The 23345-nt window shown below is 64.4% G+C and overlaps 1 protein-coding gene across 1 annotated transcript in view; it reads right to left on the bottom strand.

Annotated features, from left to right (window-relative positions):
- Positions 1-23345, bottom strand: part of ITPR3 (inositol 1,4,5-trisphosphate receptor type 3) — a 45549-nt gene that overhangs the window by 937 nt on the left and 21267 nt on the right. Inside the window, 43 exon segments of the mRNA XM_068159807.1 lie at positions 821-982; positions 2069-2229; positions 2779-2944; positions 3654-3778; positions 4175-4270; positions 4481-4673; positions 5438-5602; positions 5938-6110; positions 6536-6661; positions 7712-7904; positions 8230-8340; positions 8934-9020; positions 10283-10384; positions 10617-10712; positions 10981-11091; positions 11891-12091; positions 13015-13167; positions 13169-13200; positions 13295-13469; positions 14041-14210; positions 14410-14500; positions 14606-14714; positions 14843-14997; positions 15098-15276; positions 15991-16111; positions 16192-16317; positions 16554-16679; positions 16782-17033; positions 17420-17620; positions 17773-17895; positions 18054-18179; positions 18636-18704; positions 18896-19060; positions 19205-19370; positions 19541-19598; positions 20048-20177; positions 20288-20484; positions 21077-21224; positions 21314-21458; positions 21802-22053; positions 22138-22320; positions 22916-23035; positions 23143-23315. Of these exon segments, the coding sequence (XP_068015908.1) occupies positions 821-982; positions 2069-2229; positions 2779-2944; positions 3654-3778; positions 4175-4270; positions 4481-4673; positions 5438-5602; positions 5938-6110; positions 6536-6661; positions 7712-7904; positions 8230-8340; positions 8934-9020; positions 10283-10384; positions 10617-10712; positions 10981-11091; positions 11891-12091; positions 13015-13167; positions 13169-13200; positions 13295-13469; positions 14041-14210; positions 14410-14500; positions 14606-14714; positions 14843-14997; positions 15098-15276; positions 15991-16111; positions 16192-16317; positions 16554-16679; positions 16782-17033; positions 17420-17620; positions 17773-17895; positions 18054-18179; positions 18636-18704; positions 18896-19060; positions 19205-19370; positions 19541-19598; positions 20048-20177; positions 20288-20484; positions 21077-21224; positions 21314-21458; positions 21802-22053; positions 22138-22320; positions 22916-23035; positions 23143-23315 (6213 nt within the window).

The raw sequence follows: 23345 nt of genomic DNA, 5'->3' as shown, positions 1-23345 counted from the left end.
CCCCCTGCCTGCCTGAGGATGCTGCCAGCCCCTGCCACAGAGCCCTGGGAGCCAACCCCCTCCCCCTGCCTGCCTGAGGATGCTGCCAGCCCCTGCCACAGAGCCCTGGGAGCCAACCCCCTCCCCCTGCCTGCCTGAGGATGCTGCCAGCCCCTGCCACAGGCAGGGAGCCAACCCCCTCCCCCTGCCTGCCTGAGGATGCTGCCAGCCCCTGCCACAGAGCCCTGGGAGCCAACCCCCTCCCCCTGCCTGCCTGCCTGAGGATGCTGCCAGCCCCTGCCACAGGCAGGGAGCCAACCCCCTCCCCCTGCCTGCCTGCCTGAGGATGCTGCCAGCCCCTGCCACAGGCAGGGAGCCAACCCCCTCCCCCTGCCTGCCTGCCTGAGGATGCTGCCAGCCCCTGCCACAGGCAGGGAGCCAACCCCCTCCCCCTGCCTGCCTGCCTGAGGATGCTGCCAGCCCCTGCCACAGAGCCCTGGGAGCTGGCCTCAGGCTGAGCAGGGAGTTGAGTGTCAGACAGCCTGGCCCAGGCGTCCCCCAGAGGAGCAGCAGGAGCCCTTGGCTTTGTGTCTGAGGTTAGCATGGAGGCAGGGAAGGGGTTGGGGGGGAAGGGACTTCAAAGGCTCCTCCAGCCCACCCCCCCTGCCCTCAGCAGGGACCTCTGCACCTGAGAGCCTCACAGCCTGGCCTGGAATGGCTCCAGGGCTCCCCCCCCACACCACCACCCAGTGAAGAGCTTCCTGCACACATCCCAGCTGTGCTGTCAGCCTCCGTGCCTGGGCAGGGAAGGGCTTTGTGCAGCTGCCCAGGAGCTCAGTACCTGCTCCTTCAGCTCGTTGAGCTGGGAGGTGAGGTGGGACACCAGCTTCATGGTGCTGCTCAGCTTCTCCTGCAGGTTGCGGATCTCATTCTGCTCCCCCTCGGCCTCGCTGCTGACCAGCGACATCGCTCGCATGCGGGGGAACCAGTCCAGGTTCTTGTTCTGCAGGGCAGCCAGGCAGGCCCAGGGCCTCAGGGGCAGGCTCAGGGCCCCAGGGGCAGGCTCAGGGCCCCAGGGGCAGGCTCAGGGCCTCAGGGGCAGGCTCAGGGCCCCTGGGGCAGGCCCAGGGCCTCAGGGGCAGGCTCAGGGCCCTGGGGTTTGCCAGGAAGCTGCCTGCCTGTGCTCAGGGATGAGAGCAGCTCTCAGCTGTGCCTCTGCAGGCCCTGAACAGGCCCTGGCTGGGCTGCTCTGCTCTCCCCCCCTGCCTGGGCTGCTCTGCTCTCCCCCCCTGCCTGGGCTGCTCTGCTCTGCTCCCCTGGCCGGGCTGCTCTGCTCTCCTCCCCTGCCTGGGCTGCTCTGCTCTCCCCTCCCCTGGCTGGGCTGCTCTGCTCTCCCCTCCCCTGGCTGGGCTGCTCTGCTCTCCCCTCCCCTGGCTGGGCTGCTCTGCTCTCCCCTCCCCTGGCTGGGCTGCTCTGCTCTCCCCTCCCCTGGCTGGGCTGCTCTGCTCTCCCCTCCCCTGGCTGGGCTGCTCTCCCCCCCTGGCTGCTCTGCTCCCCTCCTGGCTGCTCTGCTCTCCCCCCCTGGCTGCTCTGCTCTGCTCTCCCCTGCCTGGGCTGCTCTGCTCTGCTCTCCCCTGCCTGGGCTGCTCTGCTCTGCTCTCCCCTGCCTGGGCTGCTCTGCTCTGCTCTCCCCTGCCTGGGCTACTCTGCTCTGCTCTCCCCTCCCCTGGCTGGGCTGCTCTGCTCTCCCTCGCTGGGCTCAGGCTCAGAGGTTGTTTCTTTTTGAGTTTCTTTTCTAGCTTCCCCTCCCTTTTGGCCTGCAAAAATCACCTTGAGGTCCCCTCCTGAGCTGCTCAGCTCAGTCCTTGGCCACACAGCACAAAGCAGCAAACAGTGGCTGGCCAGGGCTGGCCAGGGGAAAGAAACAGCCCAGGAGGAGCTGAGGCAGGGCAGCAATCACCAAAACCTTCTGGAAGCTTCTTCCCAAACCTCCTCTTGCTCTCTGGTGAGCTGCTGGCTGCCAGCTGTGTGCCTGGGGAGGCAGCCTGGGGCCACCCAGCCTGGGGCCACCCAGCCTGGGGCCACCCACCTTGATCATCTGTGCCACGTAGCTCTCGGGGCCGGTGTAGTCGGTCTTGTTCTTGACGCGCACCAGCACGATGAAGTACAGGTAGTTCCACATGTTGTGCTCGTACTTGATGTGCTCCTCGAAGGACACTGTCTTGTTGTCAAACTTGTCCCTCTCCAGCCCTGCCCGAGGCAGCCAGGGGTAAGGAATGAGCAAGCCCAGGGGGCAGGAAGGGCAGGGAGCTGGCACTGAGCACACCGCAGGCAGCCCAGGGAGGGAGGGCAGGGCCCGGCTGTGGGGTTGGGAGGTTTCTGTTTCCAGTCCTCCTGGCTGTGCTTGCTGCCCATGGAGCTCAGAGCACCAGCTGCACCCAGTGGAGCTCTTCAGAGCAGTTTGCAGAGGTTGGGTTTTCCCTTTCCTGGCTTTTTAGTGTGGTTATTGTCTGGATGCCTTCTGCTGCCTGAGGAGATCCCAGCCCAGGCTGCTGCTTTCTCCCCTCAGCAAGGTGGTGCCAGGGGATGGCCTCAGGGGTGCCAGTGCTGTACTTTAACACCCCCTGAGCAGGTGAGGAACACCACAGCTCCTTCCCCCTCTCTGAGTCCCTGTTTGAGCCTCCTCACCCTGCAGGAGCAGAGGCTTTGCCCTGAGCCAAATGAGCAGAAAGCAGCTGGGAAGTTCTCCTCCCCTCAGCCTGAGGAGGCAGGAAGAGCTTTGGGGCTCCCAGGGCTCACCACAGATGAAGCAGGTGGTCTTCAGGATCTCCTCCTTCTTCTGCTTCTCGCTCCTCAGGTCGGCAAAGGTGTCGATGATGACCCCGAAGATGAGGTTGAGGACGATGATGATGACGATGAAGAAGAAGAGGAGGTCGTAGACAACCCGAGCAGGGAACAGGGACTCCTGGGGTGGAGTCAGAATCCCAGGCTCGTGGAACTGCTGGGGCTGAGCTTCTCTGGGGCTGCTCCTCTGCGGGCTCTCAGCCCCAGGGCTCTTTGCTCCTCCCAGAGCTGCTCCAGGCCCCTCAGCATCTCCGCAGCCTCCCCTGGACTCTCCCCAGCACTTCCCTGCCTCCCACCTGGGGAGCCCAGAGCTGCACACAGTGCTCCAGCTGTGGCCTCACCAGGGCAGAGGAGAGGTGGAGGAGAACCTCCCTTGAGCTGCTGGCCACACTTTTTAGTGCCCCCAAGGAGACCATTTGCCTTCTTGGCCACGAGGGCACAGTGCTGTGCCATGGGCGATGGTTGCCCAGCAGGACTCCAAGGTCCTTCCCAGCAGCTCCTCCCTCCCCTGTCCTGCTGCAGGAGGTTGTTCCTCCCCAGGTGCAGGACCCTACACTTGGCCTTGCTGAACTTCCTGAGGTGCCCATTTGGGATGGAAGGGATCAATGTCTGCTGCAGTCCTGCCGGGCTGGGCTGAGGGTGCCAGGGGAGGAGCAGTAAGAGTTGTGGTGAGGGAGAAGAGGAGGCAGGCCCCGGAGGCCAGCGTGGGGCAGAGGGCTGGCAGCGTCACAGCTCCCAGGGAGGGAAGGAGGCAGTGAGGGCAGCTGCAGAGCTGCAGCTGCAGCAGGGCTGGGCAGCAGGAAGGGGCCCCAGGGGCTGCCCCAACTCACATCCTTGGAGGGCTTGCGCAGGATGTCCCCCACGCCCCCTCCGTTCCGCAGGCCGTGGTTGAGGACAGTGACGATGCACATGAGCAGAGTGTCACAGGCGCGCTCCCAGGGGTCAGCCTCTGCTTCTGGAGAGCCAGAGAGGGACAGGAGAGCCACAGACCCACGGCACCCACAGGGCCCCAGGAGCAGGCAGCCCCTGTGCTGTGGGCAGGGCTCGTCCTGCTCTGGCCCAGCTGGGAGCAGCTGCTCCTTGGGGACCTCCCATCCAGCAGCTCCCCCGAGCTTGCTGCTTGCTCTGGAGGTGCTGCCTGAGTGCCCCTGCAGCTTCCACCTTCCTCCTGGCCAACCCAAAGCCACCTCACCACTTGCCAGGGGCACTGCAGAACTTACAGGCTCTTGCCTGGGAGGTGCCAGGAGGAGAGGTTTGTGTGTGCCCACGTGGGGGGGGTCCTTCTGAGCTCCCTGACCACCCAGCAGCCAACTTCACTCCGCTGCTGACCTGCGCCAGGAGCTCTCCTTACCTTCCAGGGCCGTGGGCACCGCGGAGCAGCTGATTTTGTCACCACTGCATGACTCCATGAAGGTCTCCATGGTCCTCTGCATCCCCAAGGGGTCATCTGCAGGCACAAGGAGGCCACAGAGCTGTAGCTGTCTCAGGTCCCCTTCAGGTGGCCCAGGCAGAGGTTTTCCCTGCCGAGCCCAGGCGAGCACAGGGACAGCAAAGCTCCCTCTGGGTGCCTCTGGAGCCTGGGTTTGGCTCCCGGGTGCCAGCTCCTGCCCCCCCCGGCCCAGCCCCTCTCTAGCCCAAGCAGGGAGGGCTGGAGAACCTTTGGCTTTGCTGTCTGGCAGCCTGTCCACCTCCAGGATGAAGTCATCCTTCAGGAAGAGGAAGCCCACGATGGAGAAGAGGTAGACGAGGATGAGGGCCAGCAGGGCGGTCAGCAGGATGGAGCGGCCGTTGCGCGTCACGCTCTTGATGACGTTGAACAGAGTCTCCTCCCGGTAGATCAGGTCGAAGAGCTGGGAGGAAGGAGCACAGGAATGCTGCAGGAGGCTTTGCCTGAGCCACCCCTGGGGCTGCCTCTCTCCCCTTGCATCCTGAGGTCTTTGGATCACTCAGCAGACCTCGACTGAACTTTCACCTCGGGCAGGCAGAGAATGAAAGGAGTTAAGCGCAGCAGGAGAGCCAAGAGCAGGACACCTCCACCTGCCTCTGCCCTCTGCAGCTCACTGTCTCCCAGCTGACCCAGATAAGGCACAGAGCAGAGATCAGAGACAGCAAGAGAGCAGCAGAGAGACAGCAACAGACAGTGCCAGGAGGCTGAGATCAGCCCCTGCCAGGATTGCCGCAGGGAATCTTCTCACTGCCCTTAGCCATCCCCCTGGAAGGGGCTCCAGGGACCCTCTAGCTTCTACCAGGGCAGGCAGGCTGCCTCCAGACCTCTGCTCTCACTGGAAGCACAGAATGGGTTGGGCTGGAAGGGATCCTCAAGTTCCAACCCTGCCCCCCTACAGGCAGGGACAGCTCCCACCAGCCCAGGCTGCTCAAGGCCTCACCCAGCCTGGGCTTGAACACCTCTGGGAGGGGACATCCACAGCCTCCCTGGGCACCTGTGCCAGGCTCTCACCACCCTCACTGGAAAGAATTCCTTCCTCCTCTCCAGTCCCAATCTGCCCTTTTCCAGCTCCCATCCTATCCCCCCCAGCCCTTGCAAAAAGTCCCTTCCCAGCTCTCTCGCAGCCCCCTCCAGGTACTGGAAGGCTGCTGGGAGGTGTTGCTGTACCAGGATGCTGTAGAAGAGCTCATGCACAAAGAGCCCCAGGACGCTGGTGATGATGTAGCCAACGTGGTAGAGAAACTCCACGTCCATGATCATGGCCTTGTAGCCCCGGATGAAGGTCCCACGGTTGCCCACGAAGCTCACCACGAACACAATCTTGTTGGTCAGCTGGGGAGCAGCCACAGCAGGGGGGGCTTGGGACCTGCAGCCCCCTGGGCTGTTTGCCACCACAGGGAGAGCCACAGGACTGTGCCAGCTGGAAAAGCTCTCCCAGGTCATTGAGTCCAAGCACTGACCCAGCACCACCCTGGCCCCTCAACCACTCCCCACAGTGCCAAGGCCACACAGAGCTCCTGAATGCCACCCCCCTGGGCACCCCCCTGGGCACCCCCACCTCCCTGGGCAGCCTGCCCCAGTGCCTGGCCACTCTTTCAGCAAAGCAGTTGCTGCTCATCTCCAACCCGAGGCTGCCCTGGCAGAGCTCCAGGCCGCAGCTGACTCACGTTGAGAGCTCCCAGGATGTTCAGCGTGAGCCCAATGCCCAGGTAGTAAATGGACCTCAGGATCAGAGCCACCAGCAGCGGCCTGACCCCATAGCGCTTGGTGAACAAGGCCATGATGGAGAAGCAGATCAGGATCCAGAAGAGCAGAGAGATCAGGGGGGAGTCCAGCACTCCTGGGGGCAGGAGACCCACAGACAGTCAGTGGCAGGAGACTGAGGGCAGGCTGGCAGCTGGGCAGGGTGCTGCTGCCCAGGCTGCCCAGAAAGCCTCCTGGGGGGGTCCTCAGAGGACAGGAGGAGAGGGCTGCTGGCAAGCACTGGCTGGGATGGCTCCTGCTGGCACGGGGGTGTGCCACTGCTTCCCCCACTGCACAAACAGGGAAGGCACAGCCCAGGGAGCAGAGGCTCTCCCCAGGGAAGGCAGCAATGGGAGGGTTGGCACCTGGCAGCTGGGCTCAGCCCTTCCTCTGAGCAGCAGAGAAGCTTTAGGAGGCAAGAGGAGAGCAGGAGTGGGGGGGTACAGGTAAGGGGAGCAGCTTGGCTGCTGTGAGGCTCCTCCTGCTGATTCCACCCTGGGGAGCAGCTGCCCAGGCACTCACCCATGGACGTGGCTTCGACATAGGGGTAGAAGAAGGCGATGATGATGTTGATGAAGACAGCCAGGTTGAAGGAGATGCTGCCCCAGAGAGTCATTCTGCGGGAGAACCAGTACATCAGCGGCATGCCTGGGGGGAGAGGAGGGCACCGCTCAGCGGCTGCTGCTCAGCGGGGGCAGGCTCTGCGCTCCCTGGCGCCCCACGGACACGCAGGGACCTCCCACGCTTCCTTCAGAAGGTTCACAGAGCTCTCCCCCTCCCCTCTGCCGAGAGGGGAGTGCAGGCTCCCGGTGCTCGCATCCTGGCGGCTCAGCCCTTTGACCTGCTCAGCTCCATCCTCCTCCTCCCCCCCTCCCAGCCCCCTCCGGAGCAAGGCTCTCTGTGTTGGCAGCACCAGGAGCAGGGCAGTCAGCACTTCCCCAGCCCTGCTGCAACCTTGTTTGCTGCTGAATTCCTAAGACAGTTCTGCTTTGGCTTTCCAGTGGCTTTGGAGCTGCTGCCCTGCTCCTCAGCTCCAGCCCAGGGCTTGCAGTGTGACCTGCACTGAGCTGCTCCGGGCCAGGATTTCCGTCCGGACGCAGCCCTGGACGCAGCCACAGGAGGCTGCAGGCTGCACAGACTCGGTTGGTTTCCCACACCTAGCTGTGAGATCCTGGCTTAGGAGGCAGCTGAAAACAAGGGCAGGGAGGAGCTCTGCAGGGCAAAGCAGCTGCAGGTGGCATCCCAGGGCATGGGCTGCAAGGGGCACCCCAGGCTGCCACGGAGCTGCACAAACAGGCATGGAGAAACCCACCCCTGGGATCCTGATCAACCTCCTGCAGGCTGCCAACTGTGTCCTGCCCTCCAGAGCCACAGGGAGCTCAGGGAGGTGACTTTCAGCTAGAGACTGAGCTCACGGCCCAGGGGCAGCAGTGGCTCCCCCTGCACTGGGCAGTCTGAGGGCTCAGCTTGGCAGGCTGCTGGGTCAGCTCCTCTCAACTCAGCTCTAGGCAGGTTGGACCAGGTGGTCCTGGGGGTCCCTTCCACCCTGGCATTCTGTGATTCTCTGAGTGCAGGCTGCTGCCAGGCTGCACAGCCCCTTCCGAGCAGGGCTGCTTGGCCGGCTGAGGGCAGCGGCGGCGGCCGAGGTGCCCCTGCTGGCCGGGAGGAGCGCCCGGGCCGGCGCAGCTCTGCTCTTACTGCGCAGCTTCTTCTGCCACTCCATCTCGTTGTGCAGGAAGGAGGACTGGTCGAAGAAGTCGCTGACTTTGCTGCCCTGCTCGTCCTGCTCCGTGGTGGTGAAGAGCCTGTACTTGGTCTCCTTGGTGAGGAACTCACAGATGCCAGGCACGGGGAAGATGATCTGCTCCATGCTCCGGTCCAGCCGCACGATCTGCAGGCAGCAGGCAGCCTCAGCTCCTGCCCCTGCCAGCCTTTGGGGTCCTTCCCGGGCCCAGCTTTCCCTCCCCTTCCCCTGGGATCCAGTGGCAGTGGCCACTCATCTGCAGCACAGCCAAAGGCACTGAGCAGGAGGGCTTTAGCTTGGCCATGAGGAAGAAGTCCTTCACCAAGAGGTGAGCAAACTGCAACAGCTTTCTGTCTGCTTCTGGCTGGCACAGGGCTGGGAAGGCTTCTGGAGCAATAGAAGTGGGCACAAGGCAGAAGCAGCACCCCTGGGGCTCACCCCCCACGTGCACACTGACACCCCCAGGGCTTGCCTCAATCTGGGATGTGTGCTTCTCATAGTAGGCCAAAGGATCCTCCTCTTCCTCCTGCACCGGGGCTGTCGACTTCAGCATCTGTGTCAGCTGCTTGTTGTTGAGGCTGAGCTGGGATGTGGGGAGAGGGAGGAGGAGAGTGGCCTCAGCCTGGAGAGCCAGAGCTCCTCCTTCCCCAACAGCCCCCACAGCTGGGGAGGTTTCCAGGCAAAGCAAAAGAATTGAAGCTTCCTGAAGGTGCCTGAGCCCTGCTTGAGCTGACAGCGATTGGACTCCCTGCAGTAATTACATCCAAATGCTGCTGATCCTCAAATTGCAAATCAATGCCCACAAACCCCCAGGGAAATCACAGGGCTGCTGCTTCCCACTCAGCATCCAAGGTACATGGGCAAGAAACAACAGCAAAGGACTCAGCCCTGCCTTCTCTGAGGGGAAGAGGAGGCAGCAGGTGCCAGCAGCACCCCAGCAGGGCCAGCAGCCTGTCCCTGCAGCAGGCTGGGCATCACCCCACAGCTGAACCTTCCTTGGAGAGCCCCCAGACACAGAGCCCCTGTGCAGCTTGGTTCTGCAGAGTGCAGCTCCAAGTCTGCCTTCAGCCACCCTGGGGAGCACCAAACCTCTTGAGCAACAGAACCCAGCAGGAGCCAGCAAGGGTGGCAGAAGCAGCAGGGGCAGGGCAGGCTGTGGGGGTTCTGCCTCCATACCATGGATGAGATGCCCTCCTCCTCCTCCTCCTGGATTCGCTTCACTGGCTTCAGGAGCTGCTGCAGGGATTTGTTGTGCCTGGAGAGCTGGCAGGGGGACAGCAGGGGCTGGGTGAGCTCAGGCTGCTCAGCAGCCACCAATGCACTTGGGCTTGCTGGGCACCCCACTCCGGGCACCCCCAGGGCTGGCTTTGCCCAGGAGCCAACGTTTCCTCCCCAGCCCTGGATCAGGCTGCCCAGGGACACTGAGAGGCTGTGCTGTGGTGGTGCTGAGGGCTGTGCTGTGCTGTGCTGGTGCTGAGGGCAGTGCTGTAGTGGTGCCCTGGCAGTGCTGTGCTGGTGCTGAGGGCAGTGCTGTAGTGGTGCCCTGGCAGTGCTGAGGGCAGTGCTGTGCTGGTGCTGAGGGCAGTGCTGTAGTGGTGCCCTGGCAGTGCTGTGGTGGTGCTGAGGGCAGTGCTGTGGTGGTGCCCTGGCAGTGCTGTGGTGGTGCACTGGCAGTGCTGTGGTGGTGCTGAGGGCAGTGCTGTGGTGGTGCTGAGGGCAGTGCTGTGGTGGTGCCCTGGCAGTGCTGTGCTGGTGCTGAGGGCAGTGCTGTGGTGGTGCCCTGGCAGTGCTGTGGTGGTGCCGAGGGCAGTGCTGTGGTGGTGCCGAGGGCAGTGCTGTGGTGGTGCCCTGGCAGTGCTGTGCTGGTGCTGAGGGCAGTGCTGTGCTGGTGCTGAGGGCAGTGCTGTGCTGGTGCTGAGGGCAGTGCTGTGCTGGTGCTGAGGGCAGTGCTGTGCTGGTGCTGAGGGCTGTGCTGTGCTGGTGCTGAGGGCAGTGCTGTGGTGGTGCTGAGGGCAGTGCTGTGCTGGTGCTGAGGGCTGTGCTGTGCTGGTGCTGAGGGCAGTGCTGTGCTGGTGCTGAGGGCAGTGCTGTGCTGGTGCTGAGGGCAGTGCTGTGCTGGTGCTGAGGGCAGTGCTGTGCTGGTGCCCTGGCAGTGCTGTGGTGGTGCTGAGGGCAGTGCTGTGCTGGTGCCCTGGCAGTGCTGTAGTGGTGCTGAGGGCAGTGCTGTGGTGGTGCTGAGGGCAGTGCTGTGGTGGTGCCCTGGCAGTGCTGTGGTGGTGCTGAGGGCAGTGCTGTGGTGGTGCTGAGGGCAGTGCTGTGGTGGTGCCCTGGCAGTGCTGTGGTGGTGCCCTGGCAGTGCTGTGGTGGTGCTGAGGGCAGTGCTGTTGGGCTGGAGGAAGCAGAGCTCTCTTCCAGCCAGCTGCTTCTCTGGTTCCCAGCCTGGCTCCCCGGGGCGAGGCAATGTGAGTGAGCAGAGAGCAGAGCGGAGCCCAGCAGGGCAGCAGCCTCCTGCCACAGCTCAGTACCTGCAGGGCCAGGATGTAAATGTTGTGGCCAACCTCCCGGGGGGACACCTCAGCGTTCTCACACTCCTCCTCCTGCAGGTAAGCCTTCTTGATGACATCCACCTGCAGGGGAGAGAGGGACAGTGACCTTCTCTCCTGCCTGCCTTGGTCTCCTCCGACCAGGAATGGCTCTGGCAAATCCACTGGGCAGGGATGGTGGTGAGCTGCAGCGTGGCAGCTGAGCTGCTGATGGGATTTGCACCAGGACTGGCAGACGGCAGAGGCCCAGCAGTGGGCTGGGGGGGCTGGGGGCTCACTGGGCCGAGGCTGGGGGAGTTTCCCCCTCAGCCCTTACCAGCTCCTGGGGGCGCAGGCTGATGAGGATCCGCTCGGCGTTCTCGCTGTCGTGCCTGCTCTCCATGAGGGCCAAGAGCAGCTTGGAGGCATTGTCCTGGGGAGGAGAAGTCCTTCCTGAGGGGAGCTGCCCCCTGCTGCCACCCATGGCTTTGGAGTGGGCACAAACCCCTCCGTGCCCTGGTGAGCTGCAACCTCCCTGTGCTAGAGGCACCTCAGCCTCACGGGGTGGAGCTGCAGCAGCCCTGCCCCACCGAGCCCACACCTGAGGGGCTGAGATGTGCACAGCAGAGCCCAGGGCCACGCCAGCAGCCCACACAGTGCCCCCCCCGCAGCGCCCCCCCCCGGCCAGGGCTCTGCCTCACCTTCAGCTGCAGCACCAGGTCCATGCGGTACTTGCAGAGGGGGCTGATGTCGTTCAGGATGAGGGCAGTGATGATGTCAATCCCGTTGGACTCGTGGGTCACGATGCAGCTCTGGGGGGCAGTGCAATGTGTGAGCCCCACGGTGCTGCCAGGCCTCTCAGCTTCAGCCTCTGGCCCAGCACAGGTCCAGAGCAGTGCCCTGGCTGCTGCACTGTGACCCCAGGAGCTCTGCTCCCCCCTCCCCCTGGAGAGGACACCATTGGCACCACCGTGCTGCCCACCCTCCCTCTGCATCACCACTGCCAGCCAGCAGCTCCTAACCCAGGCAGCATCCCCAGCACACCCCGACCCCCAGAGCTCACCCCGACCCCAGAGCTCACCCTGACCCCCAGAGCTCACCCTCACCCCCAGAGCTCACCCCGACCCCCAGAGCTCACCCCGACCCCAGAGCTCACCCTCACCCCCAGAGCTCACCCTGACCCCCAGAGCTCACCCCGACCCCAGAGCTCACCCTCACCCCCAGAGCTCACCCTGACCCCCAGAGCTCACCCCGACCCCAGAGCTCACCCTGACCCCAGAGCTCACCCCGACCCCCAGAGCTCACCCCGACCCCCCGAGCTCACCCCGACCCCCAGAGCTCACCCTGACCCCAGAGCTCACCCCGACCCTGTTGCTTTCCCATCTTTCCCCCCAAACCCTCCCTTAGGCATCCCTGCCCCACCCCAGGCATGCTGGCAATGCCCCAGGGCTGCAGGGACACCCCCAAGAGCTGCAGGGACACCCCTAGAGCTGCAGGGACACCCCCAAGAGCTGCAGGGACACCCCCAGTGCTGCAGGGACACCCCTAGAGCTGCAGGGACACCCCCAGTGCTGCAGGGACACCCCTAGAGCTGCAGGGACACCCCCAGACCTGGTTCTCGTGGCAGGGTCCTTGGCAGTACTCGGTCAGGGTCTCCAGGGTCTGGGTGATGAGGGCCACGTTGTACTCGTTGATGTAGAGCCCCAGCAGCCCCAGCCCCCCCGTGGTGCTCCCACACATGATGTCCAGGAACTGCAGGGTCTCACACACCAGGTTGTAGTTGGTTTTGTTGTTCTGGCACCGCAGGAAGTTCTGAGGAGCAAAGGCTGCAGCTGTGGGGCTGAGTGGCATCGCTCGGGGGGGGGCAGCCCTGAGCCTCTCTCCACACCCCCTCCAACTGCAGCTCCACAGAGAATTGGGCTTGGGCCACCCCTGTGACCTGCAGAGCTCAGAGCTGCAGGGACACAGCCATGCTCCTTGCACCACACCAGAAGTTAACTCTAAGAATGGTGCCAGGGCCTCGAGGGGCTCCGGGGGGGCTCAGGTTGGGTCCTTCACTGCAAGGGCCACGAGGCACTGGGACAGCCCTGCCCGGGGGGGGAGGGAGTCCCCACCCAGGGAGGTGCTGGATGAGGTACTGAGGGCCATGCCCTGAGAGCTGTGTACAGCAGGTGTTAGGATAGGGCTGGACTCAGTGATCCTGAGCTCTTTTCCAGGCAGGTGACTCTGATCTGCTGAAGGTGAAACTGAGGCACAGAGCTGCAGAAGCAGCAGCTTTGGGGGGCAGCAGTTTTGGGGGGCACAGAGCTGCAGGAGCAGCAGCTTTGGGGGGCAGCAGCAGTTTTGGGGGGCACAGAGCTGCAGGAGCAGCAGCTTTGGGGGGCAGCAGCAGTTTTGGGGGGCACAGAGCCGCCAGAGCAGCAGCTTTTGGGGGCACAGAGCTGCAGGAGCAGCAGCTTTGGGGGGCAGCAGCAGCTTTGGGGGCACAGAGCTGCAGAAGCAGCAGCTTTTGGGGGGCAGCAGCAGCTTTGGGGGGCACAGAGCCGCCGGAGCAGCAGCTTTGGGGGGCAGCAGCAGTTTTGGGGGGCACAGAGCTGCAGGAGCAGCAGCTTTGGGGGGCAGCAGCAGCTTTGGGGGGCACAGAGCCGCCGGAGCAGCAGCTCTCGGGACCCAGCTGGGGCAGAGCCCAGCCTGCCCAGCCCGAGGGCCCCGGGGGCCGGCGGCGCGGCACCGACCTGCAGGTCGCGGTTGTGGTTCTCGCAGAGCAGCTGCAGGAAGCGCAGGATGGGCTCCATGATCAGCACTGTCACTCCCATCTCGTGGTTCTGGGGCTGCTCCCCGGGGTCGTGCCCCTTGCGGAAGCCCAGGGCCGGGGGGCAGCGTGTGGGGGGTGCCAGGCAGCAGGAAGGGGTCCCCTCGCCCTAGGGAGCAGCCAGACCCTGTCAGCGCTGGGCTGCCCTCGGGGCCGGGGGCTGCCCTCGGGGCCGGGGGCTGCCCAGGGACGCAGCCACCCACCTTTGGCGGCAGGGTCTGGCTCCTCCTTGTCCTCCCGAGGCTTGTTGCCTATGTCACTCATGTTCACCGACACTGTGGACTTGGTCTCCTGCTGAGCCTTCTTCATGCGGTCGTGCAGCACCTTGAAGAACTTCTCTGACTTCTTGTCGCTGGTCATGAGGTTGTAGAAGGATTTCTGGCAGGGGGAGGACACTGCTGCAGCCTCCACCATGGGCTCCAAACCGTCCCTGCTTGGCCCTCCCCTTTGCTGGCCTCTAGCACTCAGGACCTCACCTGAGAGAGCCTGGTGGGAGGCTTCTCTCGGTGCAGCAGCCCTGGGCAGCACAGCCCCCTCGGGCTCCCAGGGGGTCCTCTCCCCCCGGCACTGCTGCTCTCTTCTGCCCTAGGCAGGGTCAGGGACAGAGCAAGCAGAGGCTACAGCAGCTCCAGGCCTGGGACCCTGCTGGGCTGTGTCTGTCCCCACCAGTCCCCACCCAGAAGCTGCAGCCCAGAGCCAGCTTAGCAGAACCTGGCAGAGGGCATCAGCAGTGCTGCAGAACCACCTCCAGCCACCTGCCCCTTCCAGGGGCACCCAGCTCCAGGCGGAGGAGAGCTCAGCACCAGGCAGCTCCTCCTCCCAGCAGCCAACTGCAGCCCAGCTGCTGCTCAGGCACCAGCCCAGGACCTCTCCTCCCGCTGCACACACCAAGCCAGGGCTGCCCAGTTGCCCTGGGACCGCTGCCCAGCACCCAGCTGGGGCTCCGCACCTGGATCTCGGTGTTGCCTCCGTCCAGCAGGCGGATGGCCAGCAGGATGCTCTCCTGGAAGATCTTCTCGTTCTTGGTGTTCATGATGAGGTCAGCGACCAGCTTGGTGGCTCCTTCCCGGTCCAGGCGGCACTGGACAGCAGCGATCGCAGACCAGTCCTGGTCCTGGCCTGCGTGAGGGCAGGGGCAGTGCAGCAGAGTGGGCACAGCTCCCCTCCACCCCCTCACCTCCCCAGACCCATGGAGGTGGGGACAGAGTGAGCAGCTACAGGACTCACCCCACCTCAGCTCAGGAGCTGGGAATTTGGGGCGGGGGGTGAGCAGAGCAGACAGGAGAGGGGCAGGAGGGGGCAGGAGGGGAGCACTCACCTGCCCCAGCAGCATCCACGATCTCCCCCTTGGAGCTGGACCTCTTGTTCTGCAGGTAGTTGTTGAGGAGCATCTTCCGCAGCAGGTTGCCCTGCCAGGGCAAACATCACCAGTCCCCCAGTGCCAGGGAGGGCACTGCCAGCCTGGGTGATGAGGGGCAGGGCTGGGGAGGGTGCCAGGGGGCCGTGGTGCTCACCCTCTCGCCGTATCTGTTCCTCTTCACCAGCATCTGCTGCAGTGTCCTCAGCACCTTGATGCAGAGCTTCTCCTCCGTCTCCATGAGGTCCTTGGTGTGCTGCACCAGCCTGGCACGGCAGAGCCACCGTCACACACAGCCAGGAGGGACCAGGGGGTCCCAGAGGGAACCTTCCTCATCCCCCTCCGGGCTGCAGGCCCCCAGCCCCTGCAGCAGCCCCCGGGCAGAGCCCCTCACTTGCACAGGAAGCCTCCACTCTCGCAGCGCTGGAAGGCCTCCGTCCCCTCCATGAAGAGCAGCTCTGGGCGGTGCAGGACATCCACCAGCACCGACAGCTCAGCCTCCACCAGCGGCTTCAGGCGATCCTCCAGGGCACCGATGATGTCCTGCAGGTCACAGCACAGCCTCAGGGCCGGCGGCAGGGCAGAAGGACCCCCGGGGCCGTCCTGCTGTCCGTCTGCACCGCCGCTGCCCCCTGCCCCCTACCTGCAGCTTCTCTATGATGTTTTTGTAGTCCCACTGGTTGGGGGTGGTGGAGACTCGGGGGAAGGTCCTTGTGGCTGTCTTGTAGCTGGAGGTGTTCCTGGGCAGGCTGCTGCTGGAGCTGCTGTTGAGCAGGGAGCTGACGTGGGCGTCCAGGTCCATGGGCAGCGCGATGGAGCGGCTCTTGGCTGCGGGAGAGGGGCTGGGGTTGGGGGCAGCCATGGCCCAGCCTGCACCACCAGCTGGGCACTGCCACACTGCCCCGGGCTGGGCAGCCCTGCACCAGCCCTTCATTTGCAGCAGGGAAGAGCTGGGTTACATCCAGGCTGGGGCAGGGAGGAGTCCTTCCATCCACCCTCCCCACTGCAGCCCAGCGCTGCCCACGGCCTGCCCAGCCCAGCCCGGGATGGGAAGAGGAAGCAGCTCCAGATGCGGGGTTGGGAAAGCCCAGCAGGGAGCCACTGTCAGCTCGCTGCCTGCAGTCGGAGGGAACTCCCCACCCAGAGCCTGACCAGAGCAATGCTTTCCACAGCGTGACTCAGAGCTGACAGCCCTCATCCCGAGCCAGGCTGAGGGCGAAGTCCTGCCCAGGGAAAACCACCATCAATGCTGCCTTTGTTTCCAGGCCCTTCACCAGCAGGGACACGCCAGGGATCTCCCCACCAAGCCCAGGTTTCAGTTTCCCTCAGGCCACCCTGCTCATGCCTGCAGCTGGAGCTCCGAGGGAGCTCATCCTGGAGCCAAGCCTCCCTGTTCCCAGCCAGCAGCTTCTCCCAGGGGCACCCTGCCAAGCCCCACAGCAGGGCCAGTGGCTCTGGCTCGCTGCTGGAGCAGCCAAGGGTGGGTGGCTTCACCCTCCTGGTCAGTGGGGAGCAGGAGGTGACCCTGGCAGGGCTCCTTACCGACCATGGCCAGCGTCCGGATGCAGGCTTCCACCGAGCTCTTGTGCTGCTGCTGCAGCCAGGGGCACTCCAGCAGCCGCATGGTGGACTGCAGGAGCTGCACCACGATGGTCTGGTGGGTCTGAGGGGCACAGCAGGCAGCATGCATCAGCAGGGGCTGTGCCAGCCCTGGGGCTGGGGGGCTGAGGGGGCTGTGCAGACCTGCAGGGAGGTGCTGTTCTCAGAGAAGGGGGAGCTGAAGAAGGCATTGATGGTGTCCAGCACCACGCTCAGGACGTACTTCTCCAGCGCCGCGTCCGGCAGCCTCTTCTCGCGCTTCTTGCACATCTGCGGGGGCAAGGGGCAGCCGATGCCACCTGCAGCCTGGCAGCCTGCTGCTGGCACCTCGCTGAGCCAAGGGACGTGGCACAGCTCCCCGGGGCCGTGCTGGGGAGCTGCGGCTGCCACACACCTGCGCGGCGCTCGGCTCCCGCGCCTGGCTGCCCGGGCAGCCGCTGCGGCGCAAAGCTGTCCCCGGCACGGCCGCGGCCGCTGTGCCCCCCCAGCCAGCCCTGCCCACGCACCAGGGCCATGTCCAGAGTGAAGTTCTCAAAGAGAGTCCAGATGTGGTTGCTGGTGTAGATCTCCTTCATCTCCACCTCCGTGTCCACGTAGCAGTGGTTGACGAAGTTCACGTAGGCCATCTTCACCTGTGGGGGGAGGGGGTGGGGGCACCGCAGGCGGCGTCAGCAGAAGGCAGTCAGAGCCAAGCCCCTGGCGCTGCCCTAGGGGCTGCCCCGGGCACCCCATACCTCCGTGATGCAGTCCTCGTGTGTCACCACCCGCACCACGTCCTCCAGGGGCAGCAGGGAGGTGCACTTGATCTCGGTGTAGACGTTCTTGCCCTCGGCACAGGCGGCCAGCAGGTCCACCAGGGAGATGTGGTACATCAGGGGACTGTTCTCCTCCACCCCGTCCCTGGCTGCCGTCATCATCTCCAGCAGGGTGGCCAGGGAGGCTTTGTCGTTGTAGAACACCACCACGTCGTCCCCAGCGTTGGTGAGCTGCAGGGAAGGGGCAGTGCTCAGCACTCTGCAGGAGGGGGGCAGAAGCCTTGCAGGAAGTGGTGATGGAGGCAGCAGCTGGGGGATGGTGGAAGGGCACTGCCAGGGCAAAGCAGGGCGCCAAAGATCACATCCTCCGGGACTCCAAACGGGGTTGGGGGATCCTGGACCTTGCATTAGAACCAGGCTTGGGTGGACTCCGTGGCCTCAGAGGCCTTTTCCAACCCAAACAAATCTAGGATTCAGGTCCTGCAGATCCCTCCTGCCCCAGGGAGCAGCCAGCAGGGCTTGGGAGCCTCTTCCCTGAAGGCTGAAGCCAAGCAGGCTGCTGCCGGTGGCCGAGCCCCCTGCGCCGGTGCCCCCGGGGCTGGGGCAGAGCTGCTCACCTCGGTCATGATCATGTCCTGGCACTTCTTGACGTACTTGCCCTCGGCCTTGATGATGGTGTGCAGGAAGTCGAGGTACTGGACGTGGCGGCCGTGGGTGGCCACGCAGTGGATGAAGTGCTGCGGCACCGCCTCGCTGATCTCCGAGCACAGCTGGTAGTTGTTCAGGAAGATGTGCTGCATGGTCTCAGCCTCCAGCAGCTGTGGGGACAGGGCCAGGGAGTCAGCCTGCCCTCCCAGCCCCCTTCCCCACCCACTCCCTGCTGCTATCTCTTGTTCTGAGCCCCAGGGGTGGGGCTGAAGTCCCTTCCCGTGCCGCTGCCTGCCGCCACCCCTCGGTCCCCATTCCTTACCCCCGGGGTCAGGAAGAGGTTGAGATGTTTGTGCAGCAGGGCCTGGTTTTCCTGATTGCCAGCACAGAACTTCTGCAGGAACTGGTGGGTGAATTTCAGGATCTCCATCATCTTGGCATCACCCTGAGGATGGGCAGAGAGGAGAAGCTCTCAGCGTGGTGGGGAGCAGCAGCAGGGCGATGCCCCTCCTGCCCTGCCCGGCTGCAGGACTCTGCCATGCAGGGAAGTGCTCACACTCCTTGCCCTGGGCACTGCAGCACCACTGCCCTCTGCCCTCTTACCTTCTCGTAGGGGATCTGCAGCAGGTCCAGCATCACCTTGTGTGCATCCATGTTCTTCAGCAGCCGCTGCTGCTTCTTGCGCACTTGCTCCCCAACCCCACACATCTTGTTCAGCCTCTCCAGGATCTGGGGGCAGAAGGACCCTGCCAGAGGGGAACTGAGCCTGGGAGCCCACCAGGATGGCCACCAGCACTGGGGCCTTGCTTGCAGTCCAGGTGTGCCCTCCATCAACCCAGGTGCTCCCTGCATCGCTAGCAGATCCTGGCACCCCCCTCAGAACCCTCCTGGCAGCACCATGCAGAGAGGGCTCATACCCATCACCAACCCTCCCCACTCCAGCCCACCCAGTGCCAGGCTCACCCAGGAGCCCTGGGGGCAGAACAGGGCTGCTCCTGGTGCTGAGCTGGAAGGAACCAGCTCTGGCATGAACTCATTTCTGTGGAACCACAGGAGAGTTGGGAAATCCCCTCCTGAATTCCACCCTTCCCTTCCTGCTGGCACCCCTGTGCCAACCCCTGCTGAGGGACAGCACTGGGGGCGGCTCCAGGAGCAGCCCTGGGGGCAGGTTCTGGTCTCACTTACCCCCTTGACTATCTGATAGTTCTCACTGCTCTTCTCTCCCTGAGCAATGACCTCTTCCTCCGCAGCATGCTGCAAGGGGACAGGAACAGCACCAGGCTCCCACTGCACCTCTCCAGAGCCTGGAGGTGTTTCTGCAGGACCTTCCCTGACCCTCCTCAACCAGGGAGCTGGTGCATGGCCCATGGAGAGGTGCTGGGTGCTGGACTGAAGCCAGCTGCACCTCTGCCCCCCACCCTCCTCTCCCACCCCAGGGCTCTAACCTCTTTCTTCTCTTTCTTGGTGCCCTCCACTGCGTTGTCTCCTTTGCTGCTGCCCTTCTTGTCCACCCACAGCTCCGACTTCTCCACCATGGTGCGCAGCTTGTCCAGCTCTGACTTGATCACTTTGTAGTTCTCAACATCCTGGGCTGAGATCAGGAGCTGAACCTGCAGTGACATTCCCAGGGGCTCCCAGTCTGGGGGCACCATCAGCACTCCCCTCCTCTCCCAGATCCCCCAGGTGAAATCCGGGACCCAGCCAGGCGAGTCCGGGCCCAGAGGTGCTGCAGAGCAGCGTCCCAGCAGGGTTACCTGCTTGAAGGTGTGCAGCACCTCGTGCCTCTGGCTGAAGTGCTTGAAGAGGAGCTGCAGGGAGCCGGAGATGAGCGGGGGGTAGTCGTGCATGGTCAGGTGGATCAGCACCCGCAGGAACATCCTCCCGCCCTCGTCGTCCACCTCCAGCATGCTGCTGCTCTTCCTGCGGCCGGGACGAAGCCACACTCAGTGCCCCGAGGGGCTGGTGGGGACAGCTGGCCTCTGGAGCCTCATATTCCTCATCACCTGCAGCTTTCAGCCTCAGCAGCGTGGCCAGGAGAGGAGGAGCCCCATGGCCAAGCTGGCAATGCGGCGGAGCGGGCAGGGACTCACCCCACGCCGAACATGGCCTCTGCCTGCTCCCCAATGCGCTCCAGGTTCATGGCTGCGGCTGCAGGGGGAGGAAGGGCAGGTAAAGGGGTGGCCAGGGTGGGCCCTGGGCATCAGCACAACCTGCCCAGCTTCCTGGGGCCCGCCCCAAGCATCCACAGAGTCAGGATCAGAGATTGCACTGGGCTGGAAGGGACCCTTGGAGGTCATCTTGTCCAAGCCCCCTGCTGCAGCAGGGACACCCCCGACCCGAGCAGGCTGCTCAGGGCCCCATCAAGTCTGACCTCCAATGGAGCCTCAGCCACACCTCTGGGCAAGCTGTCCCAGTATTTCCTACTGGGTGCTGGACAGCTCATCCCATCTGTCCCCCCTCCAACCCCTGCCCAGCTCCCTGCCAGCAGCAGCAGTGGCTGCAGAGCTGCTGGAACGGTCACCTGCACCACCTCTGCGTCCCCAGGCTGTGGGGTGTGCAGAGCTGGAGGTGCGGCAGGAGCAAAGGGGAGGAGTTACTTGTGGAGTCAAAGGCTGGAGCTGTGCCATCAGCTGCACTGTCCTGCATGGGGTAGACCTCCACAAACTCCTTCTTGAAGACTGAGAGCAGGTAGGAGATCCTGTAGTCCAGCCTCACGTTCAGGATGAACTGGCAGCAGCAAAGAAAGCCCAGGTGAGTGCCCCCTCCGTGCCAGCTGCCTCCTTGCACCAGAAACCCACAGCAGCCCCAGCCCCACACTGCTCCCCACCAGCCCCAACCTGCAGGATCTCCAGGATCTTCAGCTTGGTCTCCATCACCACAATGTTCTCGTTCTCAATGCTCCTCCCTCTGTCGACTTGCTCGGGGGCAGTGCCAGGGCTGAGGCTGGGGGCACTGAAGATGGATTGCTTCCTGCTCAGCACCATGGTGGACATCATCTGCCCCACGCCCTGGATCGACCTCCGCACATTCTTCCCTGCAGGCAGCCACAGAGGGCAGAGTCAGTGCAGGGGGAAGGGAGGTGGCTGAGGACCACTGGAGGACTCCCTCAGCCTGGGCCATGCCAGCTGGCAAGCAGAGGAGGAGGAGGGCTTGGCCATTTCTCTGCCACAGCCGAGGGCTCAGCATCTGATCTCTTCTCCCAGGCAACAGTGACAGGAGGAGAGGAGACAGCCTCAAGCTGTGCCAGGGGAGGTTTGGGCTGGAAGTGAGGAAGAAGTTCTTCCCAGCAAGAGAGACTGGGCATGGGAATGTGCTGCCCAGGGGGGTGGTGGAGTCACCATCCCTGGAAGTGTTGAAAGTAAGACTGGATGAGGCCCTTGGTGCCATGGTTTAGGTGGTTAGAAGGTGCTGGGGGCTAGGCTGGACTGGGTGACCTGGAAGGTCTTTTCCAGCCTGGTTGATTCTGTGGCTCTGGTCTCATGCAGATGCAGCCAGAGCTTCCCTGCCAGCCACTGCCTCATCTGCCCCAGCCCCAGCTGGCAAGCACGGGGCAGAGCCTTCCTGCAGGCCCATGGCTGGCGGTGGGGCAGGGACCTCCCGGCAGGGACCCCCCGGCAGGGACCCACCTGCCACCTCGTCACTGTAGACCGCCTGCAGCATCAGCTGGGGGTTCTGCACGCAGTCGATGATGCCCAGCAGCGTCCGCGTCAGCCGCAGCAGCTCGCTGAAGCTGTAGAAGCCGAAGTAGATGAGGTTGTGGGCAAGGCTGACAACCTGGGGAGGGACAGGGCAGCTCCAGACCTCGCCGTGCTCCGGCGGGGCGGGCGGGCGCGGGGCACCGCCGGGCCGGGGGCAGGGCTCACCTCGAAGGTGAGTTTGTTCTTCTCCTCGTTGGCGAAGGGCACGGCCTCGCTCACCACGTTGTTCAGGTAGTCCTCCACGAACTCCATGGTGCTGGCAAATTTGTTCTTCTTGTCGTCACGAGAGGTGTTCAGGTTGGAGTCGTAGCTGCCAGGGACAGCGGTGGTGGTGCTGAGCTCGGTGGTGCTGAGCTCGGTGGGGGTCCACACGCCCAGCCCGGAAGGGGCACTGCCCAGGCAGCTGCTGAGCCAGCAGGGCCACGACTGCCCTGGAGCCCACTCCCTTCTGAAGGCTGGCACCCACCAGAGCTGTTGCACGAATGCTCCCTCCCAAGGCAGCCCCTAGACGAGATGGCATCTGTCCCCCCCAGCCGCTGCTGCCCCCCCCCCAGCCGCTGCTGCCCCCCCGAGCCGCTGCTGCCCCCCCCCTGCCGCTGCTGCCCCCCCAGCCGCTGCAGCCCCCCCCAGCCGCTGCTGCCCCAGGGCCTCACTCTTTGATGGTGATGGCTGTGGGGATCTCTGTCCAGAGCCGGGCAAACTTGACAGGCATCACCAGCTCCTGGGGGTCCCTGTCCACGTGGACGTGCAGCATGAGGTGGCAGAAGGACGCCCGCAGGTCGAAGGGCAGCATCTCGTCTGCCATGCAGAGGAAGATCAGATCCACGCCCAGCTGCTGGGAGATCTCCTTGATGGCCAAGTACTGGCGATCCAGACACATGCGGGCAAAGAGCTTCAGCTGGTACCTGCCCAGGGACGAGGGGGAGAGGCAGTGAGGCCTGGCAACCTCCACAGCCTCCCCTGCAGAGAGGATGCCACAGGGCGGTCACCTGTAGTAGCTGAGGATGTTCTCGTCGTGGGCATTGCCCGCCCGGGCCTCCTGTGCCAGCTGCCGGATGCTCTTCTCGTGGTGGTCGTTGTTCTTGTCCGTCCAGGTGAGCCAGACCTCCTCCTCCGAGTACTCGATGCTGAGGTACTCGTGGCTCTGGGACATCTCCTTCACCGGCCTCAGCCTGCGACACAGCGGGGGCAAAGCTGGGCGCGGTGCCGGGGGGGCAGCGGCGCTGGGGACACCGCGGGAGCTGGCCGAAAGCAGGAGCCAGGCAGCAGCCCGGGGTGGTGGTGGCAGCCTCCTGCCCCTGCCACTCACTGTGTGCCCCTGGCACTGATTCTGTGCCCCTGGCGCTCACTCCCTGCCCCTGGCGCTCACTGTGTGCCCCTGGCACTGATTCTGTGCCCCTGGCACTCACTCCCTGCCCCTGCCACTCACTGTGTGCCCCTGGCACTGATTCTGTGCCCCTGGCACTCACTCCCTGCCCCTGCCACTCACTGTGTGCCCCGGCACTGATTCTGTGCCCCTGGTGCTCACTCCCTGCCCCTGGCGCTCACTGTGTGCCCCTGGCGCTGATTCTGTGCCCCTGGCACTCACTGTGTGCCCCTGGCACTGATTCTGTGCCCCTGGCGCTCACTCCCTGCCCCTGCCACTCACTGTGTGCCCCGGCACTGATTCTGTGCCCCTGGTGCTCACTCCCTGCCCCTGGCGCTCATTCCCTGACCCTGGCGCTCACTCCCTGCCCCTGGCACTGATTCTGTGCCCCTGGCACTCACTCAGTCTTGATGAGGATGTCGCTGTTGTGGGGGTCCAGCACACACTTGCAGATCAGCTCCTGGGTGACGGGGATGGCAATGTGGTTGGACACGCACAGGTCCGAGAGGTAGTCCAGGAACCTGCACAGCAGAGACAGCTCCTCGTGAGGGGGGGTCCCGGGAGGCTGCTCCCCCCCGTGCCCCACGCCCCCAGCGGCAGCAGGGAGCCCCCAGCCCCCGGGACGCACCGTGGCTCGCGGTTCTTGCGCACCAGGCTGACGAAGGTCTCCACCTCGGTCTTGGTGATGTGCTTCTCCAGCAGCTTGCGGTTGTTGTGCAGCAGGGCGGTGATGGTGTCCTCGGCCAGGATGTCGTAGCCGATCTGGGACTGCATCATCCCGAACTGCTTGGCGATGTGCTCCTGGGGCGGGCGCGGGGCTGGTGAGCACCA

This window comes from Melanerpes formicivorus, unplaced genomic scaffold (assembly GCF_026170545.1).
Source record: "Melanerpes formicivorus ecotype bairdi unplaced genomic scaffold, bMelFor1.0.p_v2 SCAF_46, whole genome shotgun sequence".
NCBI classification, from domain to species: Eukaryota; Metazoa; Chordata; class Aves; order Piciformes; family Picidae; genus Melanerpes; species Melanerpes formicivorus.
This window is presented reverse-complemented; position numbering and strand designations above follow the sequence as displayed.